The following is a 25,578-nucleotide window of genomic DNA, read 5'->3' as shown; positions in this document are numbered from 1 at the left end:
CGAAGGAAAAGTCCACCAATCTTTTTCTTTTCACTATCTTATTTATTCAGATAAATTCTATAACCTAAACACACAAATTCTATAACCTACAACAATAACACATGAGAAATTCCGCCCAGTGGGCATGGCTTCACATTGGTGATTCTCTACCTTATGGTCTCGTAATTATTTAACGCTACAGTGCACTTTCTGGATAGGATGGTGGATCTTTTATTATACCTCACACTTCGACTCTCACAATCATCATCACGAAACTTTCCTCCAGACCGAGCGGTACCGAAGGAACAAGCATAACCCACTAATCTTTTGAAACTACCTTGCTACTCTCCCATGCAAACCACACATATCCAAATTACATGACATACACCACACTACAACATGGAATACAATACAATAAGTAGTCACAACACTATCACTTTCAGCTTTCCCACTTCAATTAGTATTTATCCCAGTTTCACACGACACTGCCCCACTTTGTAATTCTACTTTCCTACTATGAACTCTGGAGATATATGCACGTCTTCCTGTGCAATGCAAGCCAAGTGGCGTTGCTGGATAGACGGCCGACTCATCTTGCTTCTCTCTCAGAGTTTGAATCTAGCGTCACACGGAATCATATAACGCAAAGTAATATTAAGAACATATTCATCACACACGCGAGGCCTCAACTGATACCATGGACGAGTACTTCTCTTTATCCTTTGTCTCATACACAGATTGAGACTCACACAGTACTCACCACGTGGAAGTACTCGCCTCTAATTTCAAATTCTGCACACGCTATTTCTTAAATATTTCAACTTATAGTACACACGCTAGTAATTCAGCTTAACTTAAGCACACGGAAATATTTCAACTTATTGCTACACGTGGTTTCATTATGACCGTTGGTCACTTCCGAAGATTACTATGATCCGATTAATATTACCTGCCTGACATTTAATTTTCCCCACAAAAGTTCCTGAAATAGAGAAATTATTATTTCAAACTACTCTTAAATATTCCACATGCATACCATGTCTCCACTCTTTTGTCTTTACGGAGCACAACTAAGACAGGTCTTAACAGCACAATATCCAGCGGCAGAGTGCTGAAACATGGCCGTTCTTCAGGTCATCTCGCACCTCTGTCGAGGTGGGGGAAGACCGTGCTACGTATTGGTCAGCCACATTTCAGGCGCTCAAAGCTCCGGTAAGTTTCATCTCTTTGGTTCCACCAAAGGTGGCCAAAGGATCGTCTCAAAGATGATCATATATTCACATTCACTATCTGCAGTTAGCAGACGACCATACACTCATTCATTTCACAGATCTCACCAAACTGGATGTAGGGATTTATTTTGTGGGAGTGCACATGTGATCAATTAAATAAATAAATTGTCATTCTTTCCCACACTGGTATCCGGCTTCGCTGTATTAATTGAAATTGAGTTATTTTACAAAAAAATGTGTTGTTCTGACAAAAATAATGAAGTATGTCGTACCTATTTTCAATGTTAGGCGGTACTGTACCCTTTCAAATTGTCACGCTGTATATATGGCTTACTTTAATTCTGATTACTTTACGAATGAGATAATGGGCTAAATATTTGATGTTAAACATGTAAGCGAGAAAAGACTTAGAAAAGATCACACACTGGATCAGTATAGTCTGGGAATTTGCGCTCCGTTTTGTATTATCGCGAAATATGGGAGAAAGTGTGTCACAGAAATGACACAGGATTTGGGCTGGAAATCATTAAAAGAAAGGCGTTTTTCGTTGCGACGAAATCTTCTCACGAAATTCCAGTTACCAACTTCCTCCTCCGTAAAATATTTTGTTGACACCGACCTACATAGGGAGGAACGATCACCACGATAAAGTAAGGGAAATCAGAGCTCGTACGGAAAGACATAGGTTTTCATTCCGCGCGCCATACGAGATTGGAATAATAGAGAATTGTGAAGGTGGTTCGATGAACCCCCTACCGGGCACTTGAATGTGATTTGCAGAGTAACCATGAAGGTGTAGAAGAAAAGCTAGTTTCCCATGCATGTCAAAGTTTACAAAGTCATGTATCCTGAACTACATGCCGTACAATGATATAATGTTGCAGGTACATTCAATGGTGTAGAAGGATGCTATCTGCAAAATATGTTGCGAACAGGGTTTGTAGTAAAGACCTAACAAATTAAAATATAATGCTCGTTGTGGCAGTTTTACTGCATGAAATGCGAAAGAGTAGTATGCGATTTTTCTTCTTTTCGTGTGTGTGTGTGTGTGTGTGTGTGTGTGTGTGTGTGTGTGTGTGTGTGTGTGTTGGATGAATATAGTCCTTGTATTCCTGGGCGGTGAATTACGCTGGCTCAAGACACCCACAGCTTGTGTCATGCTTATCCTGTTGTTTTAAACCTTTGACGTAGGATTATCTCTCTTCATGGGCAGGTTATGAGAGCATTTTAAATTTCAGTTGCGCCAGTAATTATTTGAAATACTGAATAAAAATTCTCTTTGTCCTTTAAGCCGTTAGGCAGTTTGTAAATAGGATTGTGCATAGTGAATCTCGTTAACCGGTTAGAAATACAAATAAGCACATCTTCGGCGCCCGCATTAAATGTATCTTTGCAATATACATTCCAGTCGGAATGTATAATTTCATTGCTGTCAATATTTGATTGCAGCCAGCTTTCTGGCCCTACTACGTGGGCATTATTACCTCTCAAGAGCGAGTCAAGCTCTGGGACCCTTCCATGGGTGTTCCTGCAGGTGTGTAATATATGAAAATATTCCATCTCCGCTCTGCCATGACGAATGCAGACTTTTTACGTATTTTGACGATCCTAGACTTGTCTAAATATTTTACAAAACATATTCGCTGAGCTATGAATTTCTTCAGCATCAGATGTATTGGGTACAGCTGTACTACCTATCACTGACATATGAAAATTTGTGCCAGACCGGGACTCGAAATCGAATTTCCCGCTTATCGTGAGCAAATTAGACTGTGACATAAAGATGTAGACAGTGTGACATATAGTCGGCCCAGGGAGCGTGCTCGGATAGTCCAATGGCAAGGCGACCGCTCGCGATAACCGGGAAATCTGCGTTCGAGTCCTGGTCCGGCACAAATTTTCGTATCATTGATAGGTAGTACAGCTGTACCCAATACAGCTGATGCAATTTAGCGAATATATTTCGAAAAAGCAAATGTTTTAATTAATGGCTCTGGCACTCATACCTATCTGAAATCTGAACGTATTTTATTGGTCCTAATTTCTCTATCCTATACAGCACACGTACTCAGCTCCGCTAGTAGCCGATTCCTATGTCCAGTGCGCATGACCTTTTAAGAGAGTTCCTATAATTCTGTATCCGATATTGGAGGTCCAGAAATCCGTCACAAAATCGTCAGGATGTCTGGTTTAAGCCTTCCCCTCGTCTCCGAAGTAGAGGACTGCGATGGGTTCTGGGAACAATGCTGTACAACGCTAGCTCTGCTTCCACTCCCTGTGCGAGACTAGCTGTCTTCATCACAGTAAACAGCAACCTGCAGGAAACAAAGGTGGCCTTCGAACCCAAGGCGGCAGGCGTCACGCATGCCGAGATGAACCACGATTTGAAGCTGGGTGTACCTAGTGCTCTCATTTACTATCTGTGTAGCCTCCTTCACGTCTATAATGTGATAGCCCTCCAAGTGGAGTGGACACGGGCCGTTTTTAGCGAACTGCCTGCTATTTCCCTAAGGAGCTCCATTACCTGCCCTGCACTGGAGCTCCAGATGACCAGTAATCTCACCCTCTGCGCGAATTTGGAACTTTAGGGGTGATGTGCCGCAGCTGCTACGTTGCTTCTGGTTATTACTGACAAGGGAAACTCCCTAACACTCCCCCGCCCCCCCCCCCCTAGATTTAGTGGTAAATTGGCCCAGTGGACAGCCTGTCAACAACTGAACACAGATCAAGAATGAAAACAGGAAGGTGTACTGAAATGCGAAAAAAGAAGTGACTGCGAGAATCACGGCGTAGTGGTTGTGTCGTCTCGGTGTTGGACTGGAAAGTGGGAGATCGGTGTTCAAATCTGCCTCGTGACCCAATTTTTTTTTTTTTTTCCAAAAAGTTATGAACTTTCCGTCCGGTCATTGAGGTGCCCGTTCTCCTTCCGTTGTCTCGGAAATTGTCACACTATACATTGGTTACAGAATATGAATCATGTGGCAAGAATATATTAATGTCAGGGGTAAAGCTGACTGTCGTGGACCGTTTCTTTTTCTTTATTGTTATTTTAACAGCTGAACAATCAGGTAGGCTGGCAGCGGCATGCTACGCCGCTCTTCAGCCATAGTGTTGACAATAACAGCACAATAATGCCGCATAGACCTCTCACAGAAATGTAAAAAACAAAGAAACGGTGTGAACTATGCATAAACAATTCTCAGTTTTCGTGCCACGTCAAATTTGGATAAAATCCCAAGCTTTCGATGACTACCTCCGTCATCTTCGTCAGGGGTAAAACTGACTGTCGTGGACCGTTTTTTTTCTTTCTTTATTGTTATTTTAACAGCTGAACAATCAGGTAGGCTGGCAGCGGCATGCTACACCGCTCTTCAGCCATAGTGTTGACAATAACAGTACAATAATGGAGAATTAAAATGAGCATAGTGACGGGCAAAAAAATAGTGGTCACAGATACACAAAAAACACGGAGCCGTTCACACTCGACGATAACGACACTGAAAACACGTTGACACGGCGCACATAACACTGATGAATCCGGCGGCACAAGTGAACATAGAAGCGTGACGGCAGACAGTAAAACACAAAATGACGTCACACACACGAGACACTGACGGCGATGATATCCGGCGCGCGAAAGTCCACATGGCATGTGCGAGTCCGGGGACCTGCCAAGAGGGGAAGAAGGGTGAGGGGGGCTGGAGAGGGGAGAACAAAGATGCCAATGGCTGAGGAGATGGGAGGAGGAGTAGAGGGACAGGGGAGGGGAGGCCCGGGGGAGGAGTGGGGAGAAGGGGAGGAGGGACGGAGGGTGCCCAAAGGAACAGACACAGGAAGAGGGAGGGAGGATCAAAGTTGGTAGGAGGGGTAGATGGAGGGGAGGAGGACATCATCAGGGAGGGGGAGCTGGCGGAAGCCACCTTGGGAGAGGGTAAGGAGGGTGGAGAGATGGAGACCGGGTGGGACGTGGGAATACAGGCGCGGCAACGGGCGGGGGTGGGAGAGGACGGGTGAGACAAGCGGATGAGGAGGATCGAGTTTGGGGGAGGTGTACAGGATCTGTATCCTTTCAAGGAAAAGGAGGAGGTGGGGGAAGGGGATGAGATCAGACAGGATCCGCGTGGGGGAGGGGAGACGGATGCGATAGGCGAGGCGGAGAGCATGGCGCTTAAGGATTTGTAGGGATTTATAAAAGGTAGGGGGGGCGGAGATCCAGGCCGGATGGGCGTAACAAAGGATAGGGCGGATGAGGGATTTATAGGTGTGGAGGATGGTGGAGGGGTCCAGACTCCACGCACGGCCGGGAAGGAGCTTGAGGAGATGGAGTCGGGAGCGTGCCTTGGCTTGGATTGTCCGGAGATGGGGAGTCCAGGAGGGGCGACGGTCGAGGGTGACGCCAAGGTACTTAAGGGTGGGAGTGAGGGCGATAGGACGGCCATAGATGGTGAGATAGAAATCAAGGAGGCGGAAGGAAGGGGCGGTTTTGCCTACAATGATTGCCTGGGTTTTGGAGGGATTGACCTTGAGCAACCACTGGTTGCACCAAGTGGTGAACCGGTCAAGATGGGATTGGAGAAGGTGTTGGGAGCGCTGCAGGGTGGGGGCAAGAGCAAGGACCGGTGAGGCTTCCGCTTTTATAAGCAGTGGACGGCTTTTCATTGGCTGGATGACGTCACGGTGAAACAGGCGCGTACTGAGGTGGCGGCCTCTATATCCATAGATTTTGTTTGCGCGCTTTATCCAGCGTCGCTTGCAGCGCCATCCATCGCAACAGGCGGAGAACTGCGAGGAATGTAAGAAGTCTCCCTCTGCGCTCTTTCTTTATCAATTGCGCGCGTCCGTGCATTGCTGAGTGCATAACCGGAGTCTCTGTTGAAATTATTTTCACAGAGTCTAATTTCAACTGCTTCCCTGATGACAGTCCCAGTAGTTTGAAGCGTGAAAAGTAGTCCTGTTTCATCGAATGAAATCTTATGTTTATTTAACAAACTGTGCTCAGCCACCGCTGATTCTTCTAGATACCTGTTTTTCAGGTGACGCTGATGTTCCACACAGCGATCGGCAACAGTTCTTATAGACTGGCCCACATAATTTTTCCCACACTCGCAAGGAATGCTGTAAATTCCCGGTACTCTCAAGCCGAGACTATCTTTCACGGGTCGCAGCATTTCCTTAATCTTACTGGGTGGCCGGAAGACTGGTCTGATTCCCTGCCGGGTCAGGACTTTGCCGATCTTGCTGGTCGTTGCACCGCAGAATGGTAGCCGCGCGATGTGTTGGTCGTTTTGATCTGTTCGAACAGCGTCCTTCCTTGGTTTCTTCGCCAGAGTAGATTTGGTATCACGGTCGGAATATCCATTTTTTGTGAATACCGTCGTCAGATGGTTAATCTCGGAGCCGAGATTATCCTTGTCCAAAATAGTCCTTGCTCTGTGTACCAAGGTATTCAGCATAGCTCTCTTCTGAGCTGGGTGGTGAAAACTACGCGCGTTTAGATATAAATCTGTATGTGTCGGTTTTCTGTACACAATGTCAGATACGTCCATCTGATTTCCGCTCCACCAGCACATCTAAGAAGGGTAACTTTCCATCCTTCTCCACCTCCACTGTAAATCTTATGTTCTGATGTATACCATTCAAATGATTAACAAACTGCTGCAGTGCCTCATTGCCAAGTGGGCATATTAAAAATGCATCGTCAACATACTATGTTACAACAAATGAATTCAAGAGTCAAAACTTCCTTAACGGGACGAAAGTCATAACATGTGATACTTGCGTAGAAAGAATAGGAAGTCTGTACGTCTGGAAGTCACTTCCTTCAACATCGCTGTTGCAAACGAACACACGACACAGACATAAATTTCAATGTAGCGCACAGACACGTCAATGACCGGACGGATAGTTCATAATTTTGTGAAAAAAATACGGGCACGAGGCAGGTATGAACATGGATCTCCCACTTTGCAGTCAAACACCGTGACCATATAACTACGACACCATGGCTATTTAAATTAGCTCGATGTTGCACATTTGAGCTTGGACTGCTTACGGTTTCGATTTTGCTTCTTTTTTCACAGTTTAGTATACCTTCTTCTGTTTCCATTGTTGAACTGTGTTCAGTTTTTGATCCAATTAAGCTAACAAGTAACTTCTAATACAGTGTACCTCAGGTCGTTGTACAGCATTATGTAGTGTTCTTCTACCAGTAATTCGCTGTTTAAGCCTTCGACGGTGCAGAATTTTTCTTGCGATTTTTTTCGCTCATCTATGATAATCGCTAACAATTAACGCAGCTATTTTACGCATGCCCATGTTTGTAAAGAAACTGATTTGAGAGCCAAATAAAGCCGACCACGGCCGTTGGAGAGCGCTGGGAGCGCAAATCACATTACCCAGCTTGTCGCGCGTGCCATCGGTGCTTTCGTGAGTTCGGATGTCCCGTACGCGTCCATGTCAACGTTAGTTGCATCGTCCCGTTGAGGACGGCTTTACCACTGAGCACTTGCACGTTCACGAACCCGCAACACCAGCCGAGAAAACAGGTAGAATACGCAAATGCACAAGTCCGCGAATCCTTTAGTACCACCGGAAACAACTCTGATTGTTGAAGATCACTCACTAGCGACTTCATATACTCAACACCTAAAACATCACTCCGCCCCACCGAGCGTACTACTCACTTCTTACCCTTGCAAAGACTACCTTTGTTAGTAGGCTGTTCATGTTTTCTTATTGGCAACGTTACGTAGTGCTCTGTATGAAAATCACTGGCTGTGCTGTGTGCAGTCTGTGGCTGGTTGGCATTGTTGTAATACTCGCCATTGTAGCGTTGGGCAGCTGCATGTAAACAGCGCATAGCGTTGCGCAGTTGGAGGTGAGCCGCCAGCAGTGGTGGATGTGGGGAGAGAAATGGCGGAGTTTTGAAATTTGTAAGACTGGATGTCATGAACTGCTATATATATTATGACTATTAAGGTAAATACATTGTTCGTTCTCTATCAAAATCTTTCATTTGCTAACTATGCCTATTAGTAGTTAGTGCCTTCAGTAGTTTGAATCTTTTATTTAGCTGGCAGTAGTGGCGCTCGCTGTATTGCAGTAGTTAGAGTAACGAAGATTTTTGGTGAGGTAAGTGATTTGTGAAAGTTATAGGTTAATGTTAGTAAGGGCCATTCTTTTGTAGCGATTTTTGAAAGTCAGATTGCGTTGCGCTAAAAATACTGTGTGTCAGTTTAGGCACAGTCATGTATAATTGTTCAAAGGGGACGTTTCACCTTCCGACGCCTAGTTTCCTAAATTCCAAGCAGCTTCACAAAATTACGGTAATTTACATTGAGTATTTTCTGCGAGTTAATTTCAGGAGCCGAATGCAGGTGTTTACGCTGAAAGTTTCTTGCTCCCTATAATAGCACTAAACGTCGGAATCTTCTTTCCAGCGGGTGCTAAACATCACTGCTGTCACGGGGAAAGTCACAAGCACTTAGGACATCCTTGTAGGCCTCGGTCACAGTCCATTTAGAAGGATTACGGAAAGATCGGCCCGTATCTCCAGGCCGAACAAAAGCTCCCGTCCCATGGGACCGAAACCCGGCTATGGCATCCACACTGGCGAACAAGAAGAGTACAAGGACAGGGCTACAAATAATATGTTACAAGCGCATTTACTTAATCTTGCTTTAGTTTCAATCGGCACCTATACATACGCTGAATAAACTGGGGAAATAATGACTGGATGTTTGCTTTTGCAGCTCTGCAGCCGGCTACCTGAACGGTGGAGTTAAGTCATGCCGCAGCTGAGCCTGTACCACGCCGAGGCGAGCCCGCCGTGTCGGACCGTCCGTATGCTGGCACACACTATCGGTCTTGATCTGCAATTGGTTGATGTGGACATGCTGCAGGAAGAGCACCGTAAGCCAGAATTCGTCAAGGTACAGTTACCCTGCCGTAACATTCGCTTGCTGGTGTTTATAGAGGGCCTCTAATTTTAAATGTAGTCATCATTCCTTGAGTTAGTTTGTAGCTCTGCAACACTGTCTTCATATTTACATACCCAGAAAATCTAACTTCTTCAGTAATCTCTACTCTTAACAGTGCTCATTTGACTGATGTGGATGTCTTGAAAGATAATTAGGAATCATCCCGTAGCTGGGAGTTGATCACTACTAATTTGTTACAGGGTTCAAGATTAGGTACGTTACATTAACAACAGATAGAGATGAAATACCGAAGTTAACAAAGCTAAAACACAGGCAGCAAAAAGTTATCTACTACTTTTACATAAGCGAGACTGTAGTTAAAAGTCGAAGTACGTGAAAGGGAAGTAGCAGTAGAGGAAGGAGTCGACTGGGTGGCTGCCTATGCTCCAAATTTTTCAGTTTCTACAATGAGCGAGCAATAAACAAAAGAAAAAGGAAACGATTTCAAGTCCAAGGCGGGATGATACAACAACCAGTGACTAATGTTTTGAAGGGATAGTCTTTTCCGCAAAACAGGCTATTATTTCATATTTTGGCAATAACGTATTTCGCCTTTAAGTCCTCTTCAAATTGAATGGCACAACTGGTGTTGAGAACACAGGCTGCCGACCATGCAAATGTCTTAGCAAGTAAACACCGTTGTCAATATTTTAAGAACATTGCGTGGTGTCTTAATACAAAACAGTGTTGAGTACACGACAAGTCATGTTTAAAATACACTGCTGACCACCGTAAATGCAACACCAAGAAAGACAGGAGGTAGCACAACAAAATTTATTTTGTAGATAACACGTTGACCAAGTATCAAATGATTACGTTTACAGACGTCTGTGACATGTGGTTCCTGCCAGAATCAGTAGCCAGAGTAGCCGCCATTGTTGGAGATCTCCGCTGCCACACGTCTCGGCATTGAGTCAAAGAGACGTTGGATGTGTTCCTGGGGTACAGCAGCCCAAGCAGCTTCCACACGTTGCCAAAGATCATCTGGTGTGGCAGCTGGGGATGTAATCTGGGTCACTCGTTGAGCAACCATGGACCACATGTTTTCTATCGGCGAAAGATCCGGAGAGCGAGCCGGCCAGGGAAGCACTTCAATCTGGTTATTGACGAAGAACCTTTGGACAATGCGTGCCACGTGTGGTCGCGCATTATCCTGTTGAAATATGGCTGTGGCCGAGCCCTGAAGGTAAGGAAGGACAACTGGCTCCAGCACCTCGGATATGTAGCACCGGCTATTTAAAGTACCGGCAATGCGTACTAGAGGCGTGCGAGAGTAATATCCAATACCGCCCCATACCATAATACCCGGTGCAAGACCAGTGTGGCGGTGCATAATGCAGCTGTCCAGCATCCTCTCTCCACGGTGTCTCCACACTCGAATCCGACCATCGTGGTGCTGCAGACAGAAGCGTGCCTCGTCAGTAAAGACAACGTCATTCCATTCTGCCGTCCACATCCGTCTGTCATCACATCATTGGTGACGGAGACGTCTGTGGTTCTGCGTCAATGGTAGACGAAGCAATGGACGTCTTGCGGACAGGCCACTCTGCTGTAAACGGCGTCGAATGGTACGCGCAGACACTGGATGATGCGTTACAGACGCAATGTGCTGTGCTATGGTTCGGGATGTCACTGAGCGATCCGTCACTGCCATGCGCACAATTTGCCTATCAGCACGTGCAGTTGTGCACCGAGGTGAATGCGATCGACCACATCGGTCCGTCGTACCCTCCTGCATCCAACGGTCACATATCCGCATTACAGTTGTTTGGTTTCGTCCAACACGACTAGCGATTTCCCTGTATGATGATCCACAATCTCGGTAAGCCACTATCCATCCTCTGTCGAACTCGGATACTTGATCAAACGATGTTCGCTGTTGTCTACGAGGCATAACTGATCGTCTTGGGAAACAACCACAAGGTAAACACATGTGCTGAACGTACACTCGTCGAAATCGCCAAGCCTTAAATGGCGCTATGAGGTGGCGCCACAGGCGCGCGTGATGTGCGTCTGCGCTGAAATTCTAATCAGTTGGATATCTCATCGCTGCAAACCCATGGTGTGAATTTTACTTGATTCGGAAACATCAAGAAATGTAAGAGAAGAATGAAGGAATGGAAACGAATTAAATTGGTTGATGCTAAAGAAATTAGATTAGCAAATGAGATAGTGGCAATGTTAGAGTTTTGATACTTGGTCAAATAAATGATACGTTATGGCAAAAGTAAGGATAAATATGAAAACGAAACGTGAACGATAATCAGTACAAACAAAAGGAGAAAAGAAACTTTTGAAATGCGAAGTTATGAAAGAATATTGAAGATTAGATGAGCAAAAAGAGTATCTAACGAAGAGGTACTAAATCTAATTGGGGAGGAAAGATCAAAATGGTATTATTCGACTAGAAGAAATGGCAGACTGATAGGACACAACCTGAAACATCAAGAAATATTTAAATTGGTAATGGACGGAACTGTTTGGAGTAAAAACTGTAGAGGCAGACCAAAGCTTGACTCCAGTAGGTAGATTCAAATATGTAGGTTGTAGATTCCTATAGGACGCTCAGTGGAGAACTTTATCAAATGTCTTTGGACTGAAGACGGCTATAATAAGACGACGACTTACTACTACTACTACTACTACTACTACTACTACTACTACTACCATTACCACCACTACTACTACTTCTACTAGTACCACCACCACCGCTACCATCTTACACAGATGAAAACGACGTAAATCCGCCAGAGAGAGACCAATATAGATTAAATTAAGCTACTTTTTCATTAAGGAACTTATTTTTTCTCACTATCTGCATCTGGCGACGTTTTGCTGTGGCTCAATCCGCTTCAATGGAAAAGGAAGATAGAAAGCTCAAGTTTCTAATATGTACGGCAACTGGATATACCTCCTATCTCCTTCTCTCCCCTGTCTGTCCATCTACCGCTTCCCCTTTCTTTGTCGATCTCCTTTTCCGTCCCCCTCTCTCTGTCCATCAACTCCTTTCTGTCCATCTTCTACTCCCTCCCTCCCTCCCTCCCTCCCTCCCTCCCTCCCTCCCTCCCTCCCTCCCTCCCTCCCTCCCTCCCTGCCCCTCTCTGTTCATCTCCTCTCCCCCCCCCCCCCCGTCTGACCTTGAGAATTGTTTATTGTTACTAGAAATTGAGAATCTGTAGTAGTGGTATTCTAATCAAAAACCAATAAACCATAAATTTAACTTCCCTGTTGGCTAACAAAGTTTCACTATTACATAATTTATAACGTTCTGCTATTATTAAATTTATATATTACATATATATTTTAAAAAGTAGGTAAATAAAAACTTGCATGCGTTCATAGGGAACGTTGTCAAATTTCAAAGCAATCGATGAGGAACTTAGAGAGATCGAGTGATTTTGAAGAAACGAGCATCCATATCTGTACTTATATAGAAAATGTCGATTTGCTAATCGCAAATCTCCGAAAGTTTTTGACCAAAAGCTTTGAAATTTTCACACAAAGTTGCACTGGAATACGCATGTGTTTTGTGTCGTATGTACCTGTCTTTTAATTTTTGTAATATATAATTTTTACAAACTTAATAATAGGGAAACGTTTCCTATCGTTATTTACAAGTGGGTTAAAACTTCGGCAATAACAGTCGAATTCCTGACAAAGGTAATAAATATAAAATATAACATCTTCGTGAATAAGAAATTGAATTGGTAATTACTTTTTACAGATTATCTTATCCGATAAAATTCGGCAACATGTGTTCTATGTTTGATGGTTGATTTTGGAGGTACTTCATTTGCTTTCACATATTTCCGCTAATAGTCCGCCTGCGCAGCTGAGTGATTTGCGCGTCTGACTCCCATGTGGAAATCTTGGGTTCAATTCTGGGTAGTTCCAGGAAATTTTCCCAGCAGGGAGGATTGGAACGGGGCAAATGAACATTGTGACGCAACTTCAGGAGTTGCTCAACGAGACGTAGCGGCTCCAAGTTCTGGAAAGCTGACGGTGGCTGACGTAGCAGTGTGCTGACTCATTGCTTCCTCCGCACATTCTCAAGTGACGCTGTAAGGTGGAGGAGGATGACAGGCGGTCTGTAGGTATCGCATCGTTCTCAGGGCATGATCGCCGAGTTACTTTACTATCACATTTCCACTCATTAATACTGTTTAGCGTAATATTATGAGCGACGCAAAAAACATGAAGAAAGCTACGTACACTGGCAAGCCTTTCAGCATTTTTTCGAAAACTACGTATATTAACAACAGATTGACAATATTCTCTCTCTTCTGTGAATCATTTCATTAGTAATTCTTCTGAACTGGAAAACAAAAGTAGTTTTTACAAATGTAACAAGCAATGAAAGTGACCTCAACTGTTCAGGTCTTAACCTGACTTACATAGAAAAGGCCAAATTTTTATATACTCTGAGAAAAAAAGACTCACCACGAAGGAATCATCCACATGGGACGGAAATCGGTAGATGCGATGTACATGCAGACAAATGATTACAGTTTCAGAAAAACTGGAAGACTTATTCAAGAGAAAGAGCTTCACAGACTGAGCAAGTCAATAACGCGTTGGTCCACTCTAGCCCTTACGCAAGCAGTTATTCGGCTTGGCACTGATAGTTGTTGGACGTCCTGAGAGATATTGTGCCAATTTATTTCCAATTGGAGTGTCAGATTGTCGAAATAAAAGGCTAGTTGGAGGGCCTTGCCCACAAAGCTCCAAACTTTCTCAATGGAGACCTTGCTGGCCAAGATAGTTTGGCAAGCACGAAGACAAGCGTTACACACTCTCGCTGTCTGCAGGCGAGTATTGTCTTACTGAAATGTAACCCAGGACGGCTTGCCATAAAGACGAACGAATTGGATCGTAGAATATCGTCAGTGTGCACTATAGCGTAAGGGTGTCGCGGATGACAGCTAAAGGGAACCTGCTATGAAAAGAAAGGTCACACCACACCGTCACTCCTGGTTGTCAAATCATATGGTGGACGACAGCCAAGTTGGTATTCCATTGCTGTTAGGGACATCTCCAGAACGTCATTCCTAGTCATTGGAACTCAGAAGCGGGGCTCATGGCCGAAAATCCTACTCCAGTCAACGAGATTCCAGGCCGAAGACACGTCTGGAGAAGCCCTGAACAGTGCTGGGATTTTAACCTGCCTGTCGCCCGCCATACGACCCGACAACCAGAACTGGTGGTCGAGGGTGCTATTTCTTTGCATCTTCGGTGGTCATCCGCGGCAACCTTCCAGCACATCAGTACGTAGACAAAACTCTACGGCCCCTTCTGTTGCCCTTCAATTTCAGCAAGATAATTCCCGCCCTCACACGAAGAGTGTTTCTCCTGCTTGTCCTCGTGCTTGTCTGACCCTGCCTTGGCCAACAATGTCGCCGGATCTCTCCCCAGTTGAGAACGTGTGGAGCATTATGTGTAGGACCCGTCATTATCTCGAGATTTTGACGGTCTACCGCCATATCCCCCAGGAAGACATACAACAACTGTCAGTACCAAGCCTAATAACTACTTGTGTAAGGGCCAGAGGTGGACCAATGCATTATTGACTTGCTCAGTGTGTAAAGCTTTTTCTCTAGAATAAATCGTCCAGTTTTTCTGAAACGGTAATCATTTGTCTGTACATGTAAATCACGTCTATAGATTTCCGTCCCATTTGGATAATTCCTTCGTGGTGCGACTTTTATTGTGTTAAAGTGTGTATTACCAGTTCACTAGCGAATTAAGTTTCCATTAAGACCTTCTCCCTCATTCTAGTTAAATATTTGATTCTAGCAAATATGTTTGCATACATTGCAAAGCTCTTTAACTAAATACACCATAACTTGTAGGAACCATTTACTATGAAGTTTTACCTTATCACTTACTAGTTTATCTTACAGCAGTATATTTGTGTTATATCAAAATACAATATAAACGATTTGTGTTCAGTAAACTGTATGACGCTCTTGTTCTGTGATGTAATAGTTGCATCACATATAGAAACGTCTCACTACACTTCGCTTGCTTTCTTTTATAATCGCATGGCGCTTTTCAGCCTTAGCAATACGCACAGCTATTTCAAGGCTCGCAATGTATGGATAAACTGAAGGAGACAGATGGTGGTGAAAGTTTGAGGGAACGTTAAACTGAAACTGGGGAAATGAACATCAAGATGACGTACACATAGCTGTAAGAGACTAAATAGTGAAGGCAGCAGAGGATCACAAATGTAAAACTACACGGCCTAGTATAAATCCTTCGATGAAACAGGAGGAAATAACCGAACAGACGAAAGGAGAAAATATAAAAACGAGGAAAATAAAGCCGACGGGAGGGATTGTAGATGTCCAAAAAATGACAGAAAATTCAAAATGGCTAAGTGGGAATGCTGTAGAAGTAGGCATCGCTAGGGGAAAAATGTGGCGCACAGGAGGAGTTGAAGCTACCTTTGGAGAAAGGACTCAGCTACACAGACGGCAAGTTAGTAAGACCAGTGGGCACGGAGGGAAAGCTGAAAGATGAAAGGAACATACTGTACAACAGAACTATACAACTGAAATGAGCTTGGAGGCAATGCTATAAAAAGAGGAAAGGAAGTAGGTGAAGATGAGATGGAGAATATGAGAGTGCGAGAATAATTCGAAAAAGCACTGAAAGACGTGAGTCTAAACAAAGCGCCCGGAGTAGACGACATTCCCCCAGAATTATTAAGATCATTGGGATAGCCTGCCATGACAAAACTGTTGCACCTGGTGTGAAAGACATGAGACAGACGAAATACCCTCAGACTTAAATAATATTGTTACATCAATTCCAAAAAATGGGTACTGACAGGATGTGTACAACGGATCTATCAGTTTAACAAGTCGCGGTTGAAAAATACTGACACGAATTATTTACAGAAGAATGGAAAACTGGTAGAAGTCGACCTCGGGGAAGATCAGTTGGGGTTCCAGAAAAATGTAAGAACAAGCGAGGCAATATAAACCATGAGACTTAGCAGAAGATAGGTTGAAGTAAGGCAAGTTTACATTCATAGTATTTGTAAATTTATGAGAGAGCTTTTTACAGTGTTGACGGGACTACACTCTTTGAGAACGGGAAAGTAGCAGGGATAAAGTACAACCTGTACTGAAACCAGATAGCACTTATGAATCACGTACATGAAAGGTAACCATTGGTTGAGGAGGGAGTGAGACAGGGTATCTCTACAGTTATTCAGTCTGTACACTGAGCAAGCCGTAAAGGAAATGATGGGAAAATCCGGAAAGGGAACTAAAGTTGACAGAGAAGAATAAAAAACTGAGGTCTGCTGACATTGTCAGTCTATCAGGGGTAGTAGAGAGTTCGGAGCAGCAATTGAAGGGAATGAATCGTGTGTTGAAAAGAGGTGGTAGATTACTTAGTGAGACACTAAGAGTAGTAGATGTATTTTGCCATGTGCGCAGTTTATGGCCCGTGTAAAGTGGGTGTAAAATGAAGAATGGCAATAGCAAGAAACCCATTTCTGGTACACAGGAATTTATTAGCATCTAATATAAGAGTTAGGAAGTCTTTTCTGCAGGTATTTGTCCGTGCGCGAAGTGAAACGTGGTTGATAAGTAGTTCACATCAGAAATGAGCAACAGCTTTTGAAACGTAGTGTTGCAGACGGATGCTGTATATTATATGGGCGGGTGTCCGCCCCCGGTAGCTGAGTGGTCAGCGCGACAGACTGTCAATCCTAAGGGCCCGGGTTCGAATCCCAGCTGGGTCGGAGATTTTCTCTGCTCAGGGACTGGGTGTTGTGTTGTCCTAATCGTCATCATTTCATCCCCATCGACGCGCAAGTCGCCGAAGTGGCGTCAAATCGAAAGACTTGCACCAGGTGACGGGAGGCCCTCGTCACACGCCATTATTATTATTATTATTATTATTATTATTATTATAATTATTATATGGGCGGGTAGAATAACTGGAGGTACTGAATCGAATTGAGGGGAAAAAATTTATGGCACTCCTCGACTAAAGGGAGGACACTTCCTATGACATCAAGGAATAATAAATTTGGCAGTGGAGGGAAGAATAAAGAATAAAGGAGATGCAGGCATGAGTAAGCAGGTTCAAATGGGTGTAGGTTGCAGCAGTTACGTAAATACCAAAGGCCTGCACAGAACAGACTACAGTCGAGATTACGTAAGAAAATCCCTGACAGCTCGCAGCACTACTGCCAGCTTTCAACTGCGAAGCGCTAACGGCTTAGACGGAAACAATAGTCATCTATAGAGCTGTGACAACATTGAGGCGTTGCCACGGAGACTTTCACAAACACTGTCTTTACATGGCGTCTCCAAAACAGAGTTTCATAAACAGATTTCCCAATACGTTTTCTGGTTGGTCCTAGAAGTATTCTAAAATAGATTATGGAAATATTTTTCTAGTTGCCGATCTTCCACTTCCGCAGTCGGCTTTCGCTGTCGTGTAAACCCATAACCGCTTTTGAATTGTGCATGGGCTGTCAAGTTAGGTCTTGTTTTTTAAAAAAAGTCAGCTAATAAGGACGGAGTGACATTTTGCACAGTGGAGAAGTGGAAATATTAGACTGAGCATGAAGCTGTCTACTTCTAATATTTAAATGAAGAGAGATACCGATTGTGCTGACTAAATCATATACCGGAACAGCTGTTTTCCTGACGCCATTCTTGACTGGGCTCGCAAATCCACTTCAAGCCTTAAAATGTAAACATGACAGCGAAAAACGGGTTCCGAAATCCAGTTTTCGTCTTCCGAAAGATGTGTCGCATGTAAACGTAGAAAAGTCTCGTTACGTTGTTGGTTGAGTTAGACACGCGAAGGAGTCGCGCCCATCCCATTGCAACTGTCGGGGATCAATTTCAGACGAGTCAACTATAGCGTGGAGAGCTGCATCAAACCATTCTTCGGCCTGGAAACCACAACAAGATCAACAACAATCATTGAAACTGTGGCACAATTTTTTTCTTTGTTGAGGTAAATTGTGATTTGAGGGGTATTAAAGCTTTCACCATGGTGTAACCACTCTTAATATTTCCAGTCTTTCATTACAGATTCGGTATTCATATTCTGTTTGCACCTTTGTTTTCCCTGCCCCCTTTTTGGTTATAATATATGCAAGCAAACTAAACTGTACGCTCAAGCGTAATACGACAAGTTAAAAAAACACTGTAAATCCAGTTACGGAGTACCCCTGGTAATTATTGTCCATTAATGGTTGGTGGTGGAAATTTCGACGAGAACTGTGACTTCCTGGTTAATGAAACACAGTTGTACACTCTCTCATGATCGACAAAATTTTATAGTCACTACCACTGTCAAAGTAATGATGTAACAACGAAGTAATACAGTTTCTACAACCCACTGATATATTCGGTAGCCATCAGTACATTATCACGTATGGTGGTGCTGGCAGAAAGTTCCAGCTCACCACAAAAGCAGGCGAATCGCCAGCTATTGTTACTTTTCTGTTCTGCGACATAAAACCAACTGCTGAATTTTCGTAGTGTATGTACAACTTCCGCAGTTACGTACTGCCATAACTAAACTAATTCCACAGAACTAGTAATTATTACACACTACCAATAATCATTACTTTTAAGTTTCCGCTAGGCTTTGTCACTCCTTCGTATTTATTGCACTGTTTTGTTGTTCAGAATTTTTTATGCTCTTCATGACGTTATGTTTTAGATTTTTTCCCACTCGGACAGATAAGGGATTGTCTTTGCAGTCTCTGCAAGAACAAAAAGAAATAATATAAAAGAATAAATCTCAAACTGATATTCCATTCAACTCTTCAGCTGTACGTAATTCAGCCAGTGAATAGCTTAGTAGGGTTGACGAAAAAAATATAAGCTGAGATGCATAGTGAACATTGCGACTCTAAGATATGTATGGTTATTTTAAGAGGCTGGGGCAGCTTGCAACATTGTAGGGTTACAATAAGTGGTACAAAGGAGACAACACCGGCTACAAGCAAGATAGTGAAGTAGTTAATATTTGAGTTCATAAGTAAATGTTGAAGTAACAGTCCGTACATTTTTGATGACATCTCTGCGACAACTGCACTGAAGAGCCAAAGAAACTAGTACACCTGCCTAACATCGTGTAGGGCCGCCGCGAGCACACGTAAGTTCCGCAACACGACGGGGCATGGACTCGATTAATGTCTGAAGTAGTGCTGGAGGGAACGCACACAATGAGTCCGGCAGGGCTGTCCATAAATCCGCAAGAGTACGAGGGGATGGAGATCTCTTCTAAATAGCACGTTGCTCAATAATGTTAATGTTTGGGGAGTTTGGTGGCCAGCGGAAGTGCTTAAACTGAAGAAAGTGTTCCTGGAGCCACCCTGTAGCAATTCTGGACGTGTGAAGTGTCGCTTTGTCCTGCAGGAATTGCTAAAGTCCGTCGGAGTGCACAATGGACATCAATGTATACGGGTAATCAGGTAGGATGCTTGCGTACTTGTCACCTGTCAGACGTGCCTAGACGTATCACGGTTCCCATATTACTCCAACTGCACACGCCCCACACCATTAGAGCCTCCACCAGCTCGAACAGCTTCCTGCTGACATGCAGGGCCCATGGATTCATGAGATTGTCTCCATAGCCGTACACGTCCCTGCGCTCGATACAATTTGAAACGAGACTCGTCCGACCAGGCAACATGTTTCCAGTCATCAACAGTCCAATATCGGTGTTGACGGGCCAGGGCGAGGCGAAAAGCTTTGTGCCACGCTGTCATCAACGGTACACGAGTGGGCTTCGGCTCCGAAAGCCCATATAGATGTTTCGTTGAATGGTTCGCTCGCTGACAGTTGATGGCCCAGCACTGAAATCTGCAGGAATTTGCGGAAGGGTTGCACTTCTGTCACGTTGAACGATTGTCTTCAGTCATCGTTGGCCCCGTTCTTTCAGGATTTTTTTTTCTGGCCGCAGCGATGTCTGAGATTTGATGTTTTACGGCATTCCTAATATTCACGTTACTTTCGCGAAATGGTCGTACGGGAAAATCATCACTCCATCGCTACCTTGGAGACGCTGTGTCCCATCGCTCGCGCGCCGACTACAATACCACGTTCAAACTCACTTAAATCTTAATAACCCGCCATTGTAGCAGCAGTAACCGATCTAACAACTGCGCCAGACACTTGTCTTATATAAGCGTTGCCGACCGCAGCGCCGTATTCTGCGTCTTTACATCTCTCTGTATTTGAATATGCATGCTGATACCAGTTTCTTTGGCGCTTCCGCGTAAAGTGTGCGTACGAGCAGATATTTTGTTTCACCACATGCCAGGATTTTTTGTAGCTAGTTCCACATTGGAGCGTAGGAATGAATGATTTTCTCTGAGTGATCTGTATTTCGTCACTCCTATCTTCTCAAATGCTTCGCGAACTGTATACAGGCCATTCGACTTTCATAGCTATAAACCGTTTAGTGAAAATTTTTTTGGTGGTTTCCATTGGCTCTCTGCCTGGCTAGTTTTCCAGTGCGGTAATTCCTGTAAGTCAGGCGACTGCATATGCTAACGCATACGATGTAACTTGGCTCGTTTCTAGGAGCGAAGAAAACGATTATAGATGACTCCGAATCGGTAGGGAATGTTTCCACCCGTTGCCAGTCGTGGCTACAAAACAATACGAAACGCCATAGTGATGTAGTAGGGAGTATGACTGCAATGTCGAGTTCAGTACGCTGCCTGCTATCTGAGAAAAGAAGCGAGATTGTTTCTCGTACACCTCTCCCCTCCCCCCTCCACAGCATCACCAAGCTATTTATTGTGCATATAGTAATGTGGTACCGCATTATTGTTAATATCAGTAACGTTTAATGCCAATGGGCAATCACGAATATACAATCTCGATTTAGGAAGAATTATAAAAGAATGTAGACTATCACTAAAATAAGAAAATTTGCACCAGATAACGCAAGGAAGGTTGGAACCAGAGAGTAAGATGCCTTGCTGGAGTGGAATATGGCAACTCTGCCTTCTACACCCTCGGGACTGAAATCTACACCCTCGGGACTGAAAGCGTTGGCTAACAGTCTCATGGCGTTTCTCAAGGCTGAATAACGAGATTTTAATGGTATTTTAGAATCTTCCTGGATTGTATCTGATGGTGAAAAACATCAAGAAATTAAAGGACGTTAAAAATCAGATTCCTAAAAAGATCTGTCAGTCTCAAAATTGACAAGAAATAGCTACACCCATATAACAGCGAAGGAATCTTTCTCCGTAGAAGATACTAGACAATACTTCGACCTTCCACAGACGCAAACACACACAACCGTCATCGAGGAGTGACAGAAGAAAGCCAGGGACGTACCGAAAGGAATCATAGAAATGGAAGCGATGAATAAAGATGCTGCGAAGGACCGAACTTCAAAGTCCGCCACCTGTTCACAGGTTTTGCCACCCTTGCTTTCCCTGGGAAACGTGCCAGAAGGGGTCACATCACGAGCCTAAGGAGGACTGCATCTGTGAACTACGGAACAAACCATGCTCCAAATATCATTTAGTGAGGTGTGTAAACAGAATTCAACCACTAAGCACATTAACAAAAGACTGGTGAAAGCGTTTCCCAAATGTAACCATGTGTACATATTGTTTAATAACGTTAGTATTATAGTATAGTGAACGAGAAAATATTGCTTTTCTGCATTTGTGTCCGTTAGTCCCATCGAGAAAGAAAATAAAGGAAAAATTCGTGTAGACGCAAACTTTTGTAGCATGGTAGTGGGGGTAGGGGAGGTGGGGGTTGTAATGAATAACATACTAAAAATACTGATCAATTGGGCGTTACCTTGGGGTTGGTGGGGGCATTTAAAGGTCACATTTTAATGTTTACTTTGACTATCTCGAAAACTTCGGCTTCCAGCGAAAATGTTCTCCAGTACAAAATTAATCAGCATTAAATTTTGTACAAAAATAGGTCTTGCTCATTTTTTCCTTTAGGACTAATTGTTTCCGTGTTGCATTGGATGGAAAACCGAGAGATTATTAAAAGTAGTGTTTAATGGAATAAAACTGATGTTCTTTGTTAAATTTTGTTAAGACCAAAAATATATGTACCACAAATAGGTGCAGTCGAGCCATATTAAGAGAGAAATTATGTTCTGGCTGTGTAACAGGGTGGAAAGGTTAGTCGCTGAACTGAGGTCATAAACTTCCCTCCTCCATGATAAGTGAGCAGGCAATTTTCCATTCTCTTCACCGGAATAAGACACATAGCAACTACAGACTGTTTCAGAAAGTTTTACCGACGCTCGTGCAGCTCGCCTTGTGAAAAATTGAAGACACTTCCTGGGATCCGTAGGGTGTTTATTTTCCATGAAGTGTGTGACCTGAGTTTCTCCAGCGTAGAGGCCTATACAGTGTTCAAATAACTTACAGGAATGCAAATGGGTGACGTAGACAGCCGCCGATAATTCGGAGGTGCACACCCCGTCATGTAAAAGGCAAAACTGCAGCACGTAAGCGCAGTGTAAAGGAATTTAAAACCCCGATTTGCAGAGCACGCGCACGCTGTGAACACTAGTGCTGCCACACAACCAAAGATGATCGAAATGATAATTAAATCAAGACCCTAAGCTGTCGACAGGCGTTGATGTACATCAACGGGGACAGTTGAAAATGTGTGCCCAGACCGGGACTCGAACCCGGGACCTCTTGCTTATCTCGCTGACGCTCTATCCATCTGAGCCACCGAGGGCACAGAGGATAGTGCGACTGCAGGGATTTATCCCCTGCACGCTCCCTGTTAGGCCCACATTCCCAACTTAATGTCCACATACTACATTACCCGCGGCAGACAAGTAAGATTGTTCCGTAAGAGTTCGGGCTATACGTGTGCATGTCCGAAAGAACAGATACCATCTTCATACAAAGACGACTGACGTTTGAAGTTATCGATTGTGAAAATTAGTATGCTACCGTTGAGGCAGCATTACACCGTCGCTTTGGTTTTTGACCATGGAGAGAATTTAAGCACCCCCCCCCCCCCCCCTTCCACCTCCATCTCTATTGATAAGGTTACTTGCTAATTTAATTTCAACTGCTTCCTTAATAACACCACTCAACTGCTGGAAGTGCATGCCAAAACGCCTTCGTTTTGTTGTATTCCATGGGACGAGCGGTGCCCAAGAATGTTCTGCAATAGCAGATTTGCTCGGTTGTTGTAAGCGTGTGTGCCGCGTATGCTCAACACACCGGTCCTCTACAGTCCTGATAGTCTGACAACTAAGAGTATATGACGCACCATTACTGCAAGGAATACGATAGACAAACGCCTTACACAAACAAAAATCATCCTTTACGGGATCCAAAAGAACCCTTATCTTAGATGGTGGTCGAAAAAAGCGTTTCACATCATATTTCCGCAAAATACGACCAATCATGTTGGAAATGCTTCCACTGTAAAACAAGAAGGCCGTATATTTTCGTGCCACCTCGGTATTAATATTACTCAAAGCACATTTGGTCGGTAGTGCAACCCACATCTGATCTACGTTTCACTATAACCATTCGGCCGAAAGCTGACCTCAGGAAGGGCTAACACAGCTGACAAACTCTCAGGGTCTGAGAATATGTGGACCCTGTGAACCAGGGTATAAAGTCCGCTCCTAACACTGAGCCGGATGACAATTACCAGCCAGTAGGTAAGTCAGCGTAGCGTGAGAAGGCTTTCCATTTACGGCGTGTCCCAACATACCATCAAACTTCCTCCTGACCAACATAAGAAGCGAAGGCAGCCATCCTTTTGCACCTCCGTCGTTAAACGGATATTCGAGTGGACTGAATCCAGGCGTCTAAATAATCTTTCAAATTCTCACTGCCACGAGGCTAAACAACAAAAGCATCTACATAGCTGAAAAACACACAGGTTTCAAAGGCGCCGCCTCTAAGGTTCGTTACTTGATGTCTTCCACAGACAAATTTTCGAGAACAAGTGACAATGCGCTTCCCATCACAACTGCATATGTCTGCTCACAAGATTGATGACTGAATAAAAAGTGAGTGGAAGTCAACACATGTCGAAAAAGGTTCGTAAACTCGACACCAAACCTAACCTCAATTGCCTTAGCATTACACTGAACTCAGATAAGAGTATTTGATAACGCAAAGGCAAGAAAAGCATATGGGCAGATGCTACGCAAACCTCTACACTCAGTTCTACGCTACTGCAGGTGAAATTGATTATTAGCCATTCTGTACGGCCGTTGTAGCGTTCTTCCGGGAAAGGAGACTTCTTCCATTATGGGCGCGGCACGCTCATACACATTATTTTTTCCTGTCCAGTTCTCTCGTGTGAATAGACAAAATAACTTTAACGATATCGTATTTACATAATGGAGTTTCTTCTAGTTTGAGTATTTATTTGCAGTTGTTAAATGAGTTACTACGTAAAAAAGCTAAGTAGCTGGAGCTGTCAACTGTCTGTGACGCTCAACAGCCTGCCTCCAAGTATAACAGACATGTATTCGACAATGTCGATTCCATTGTCTCAACTATCAATGGCTGGAATATCTTCTCCAACTTGAGAGTATCAAATGCATTACCTCAGCATCAGCTATCCCAGTATCTGAAGAGACCCAGGGGCTTAAAATTGCCCCCCTCTAACACAAGTAGATGACTTAGTGTTGTAGAACTTCACATATTTCAACACTAGTCGGCAGTTCGCGAATGGAAGAGATTCGCGAATGGAAGAGATTTATGCAGTCTACCGGCAACACAGTTAATGCCGGGAATGTCAACGACAGACAGAAGCAAGATACCACATTTACCAGTCCAATCCTTTCTCCATGAACATTCCATAGGTCACTAGCAACGTCACCACACACAAGTTGAGCCCTCCTCAGCTATGTATATAGGGACATATTTTATATGAAAGCTCACTTAAAAACTGCAAATAAGTATTCAGGACACGGAAAATAGCTCCACTATGTGGACGACCTCAGTTAAGTAATTTTGTCTACTTCCGTAAGAGAACTGGACAAGAAATGCTGGGGAGACATTGTCTGTAAACTGAAAAGCAAGCAGCGCTCATGGTGGGAAGTCACCTTTCCCAGATGAACGCAGCAACTGTCGCACATGATGACTAAGAATCAATTTCTCCTCTAGTTGTGTAGAAAAGTGTGCAGAGATTTGCATAGTATCTGTTCATATGCTTTCCTTCCGTTTGTATTATTAGCAACTCGTACCTGGATTCAACAAAGCGTTCACACTTCGTGGAAAATACACTCCCTCGGGCTGCCGGGAGCACTTGTACACTTGTCGCCAGTGATCGATAAGGCGAGTTGTGTAAGAGTCGTTACGGCTTTGTGAAATACCATGTAGCTGCTTTTTGTGACGTAGTATGTTAGAGAGTACGGGG

The 25,578-nt window shown here is 43.9% G+C and overlaps 1 protein-coding gene across 1 annotated transcript in view; it reads left to right on the top strand.

The window, feature by feature from the left end:
• LOC124595454 (glutathione S-transferase 1-1-like) overlaps positions 1–25,578 on the top strand; it is a 92,635-nt gene that overhangs the window by 11,398 nt on the left and 55,659 nt on the right. The window contains exon 2 of the mRNA XM_047134201.1: positions 8,963–9,142. Coding sequence (XP_046990157.1) covers positions 8,999–9,142 — 144 coding nt within the window. The 5' untranslated portion in view covers positions 8,963–8,998. The remainder of the gene's footprint in view (positions 1–8,962; positions 9,143–25,578) is intronic.

Source organism: Schistocerca americana, chromosome 2 (genome assembly GCF_021461395.2).
Source record: "Schistocerca americana isolate TAMUIC-IGC-003095 chromosome 2, iqSchAmer2.1, whole genome shotgun sequence".
Classification (NCBI taxonomy): Eukaryota; Metazoa; Arthropoda; class Insecta; order Orthoptera; family Acrididae; genus Schistocerca; species Schistocerca americana.
This window is presented reverse-complemented; position numbering and strand designations above follow the sequence as displayed.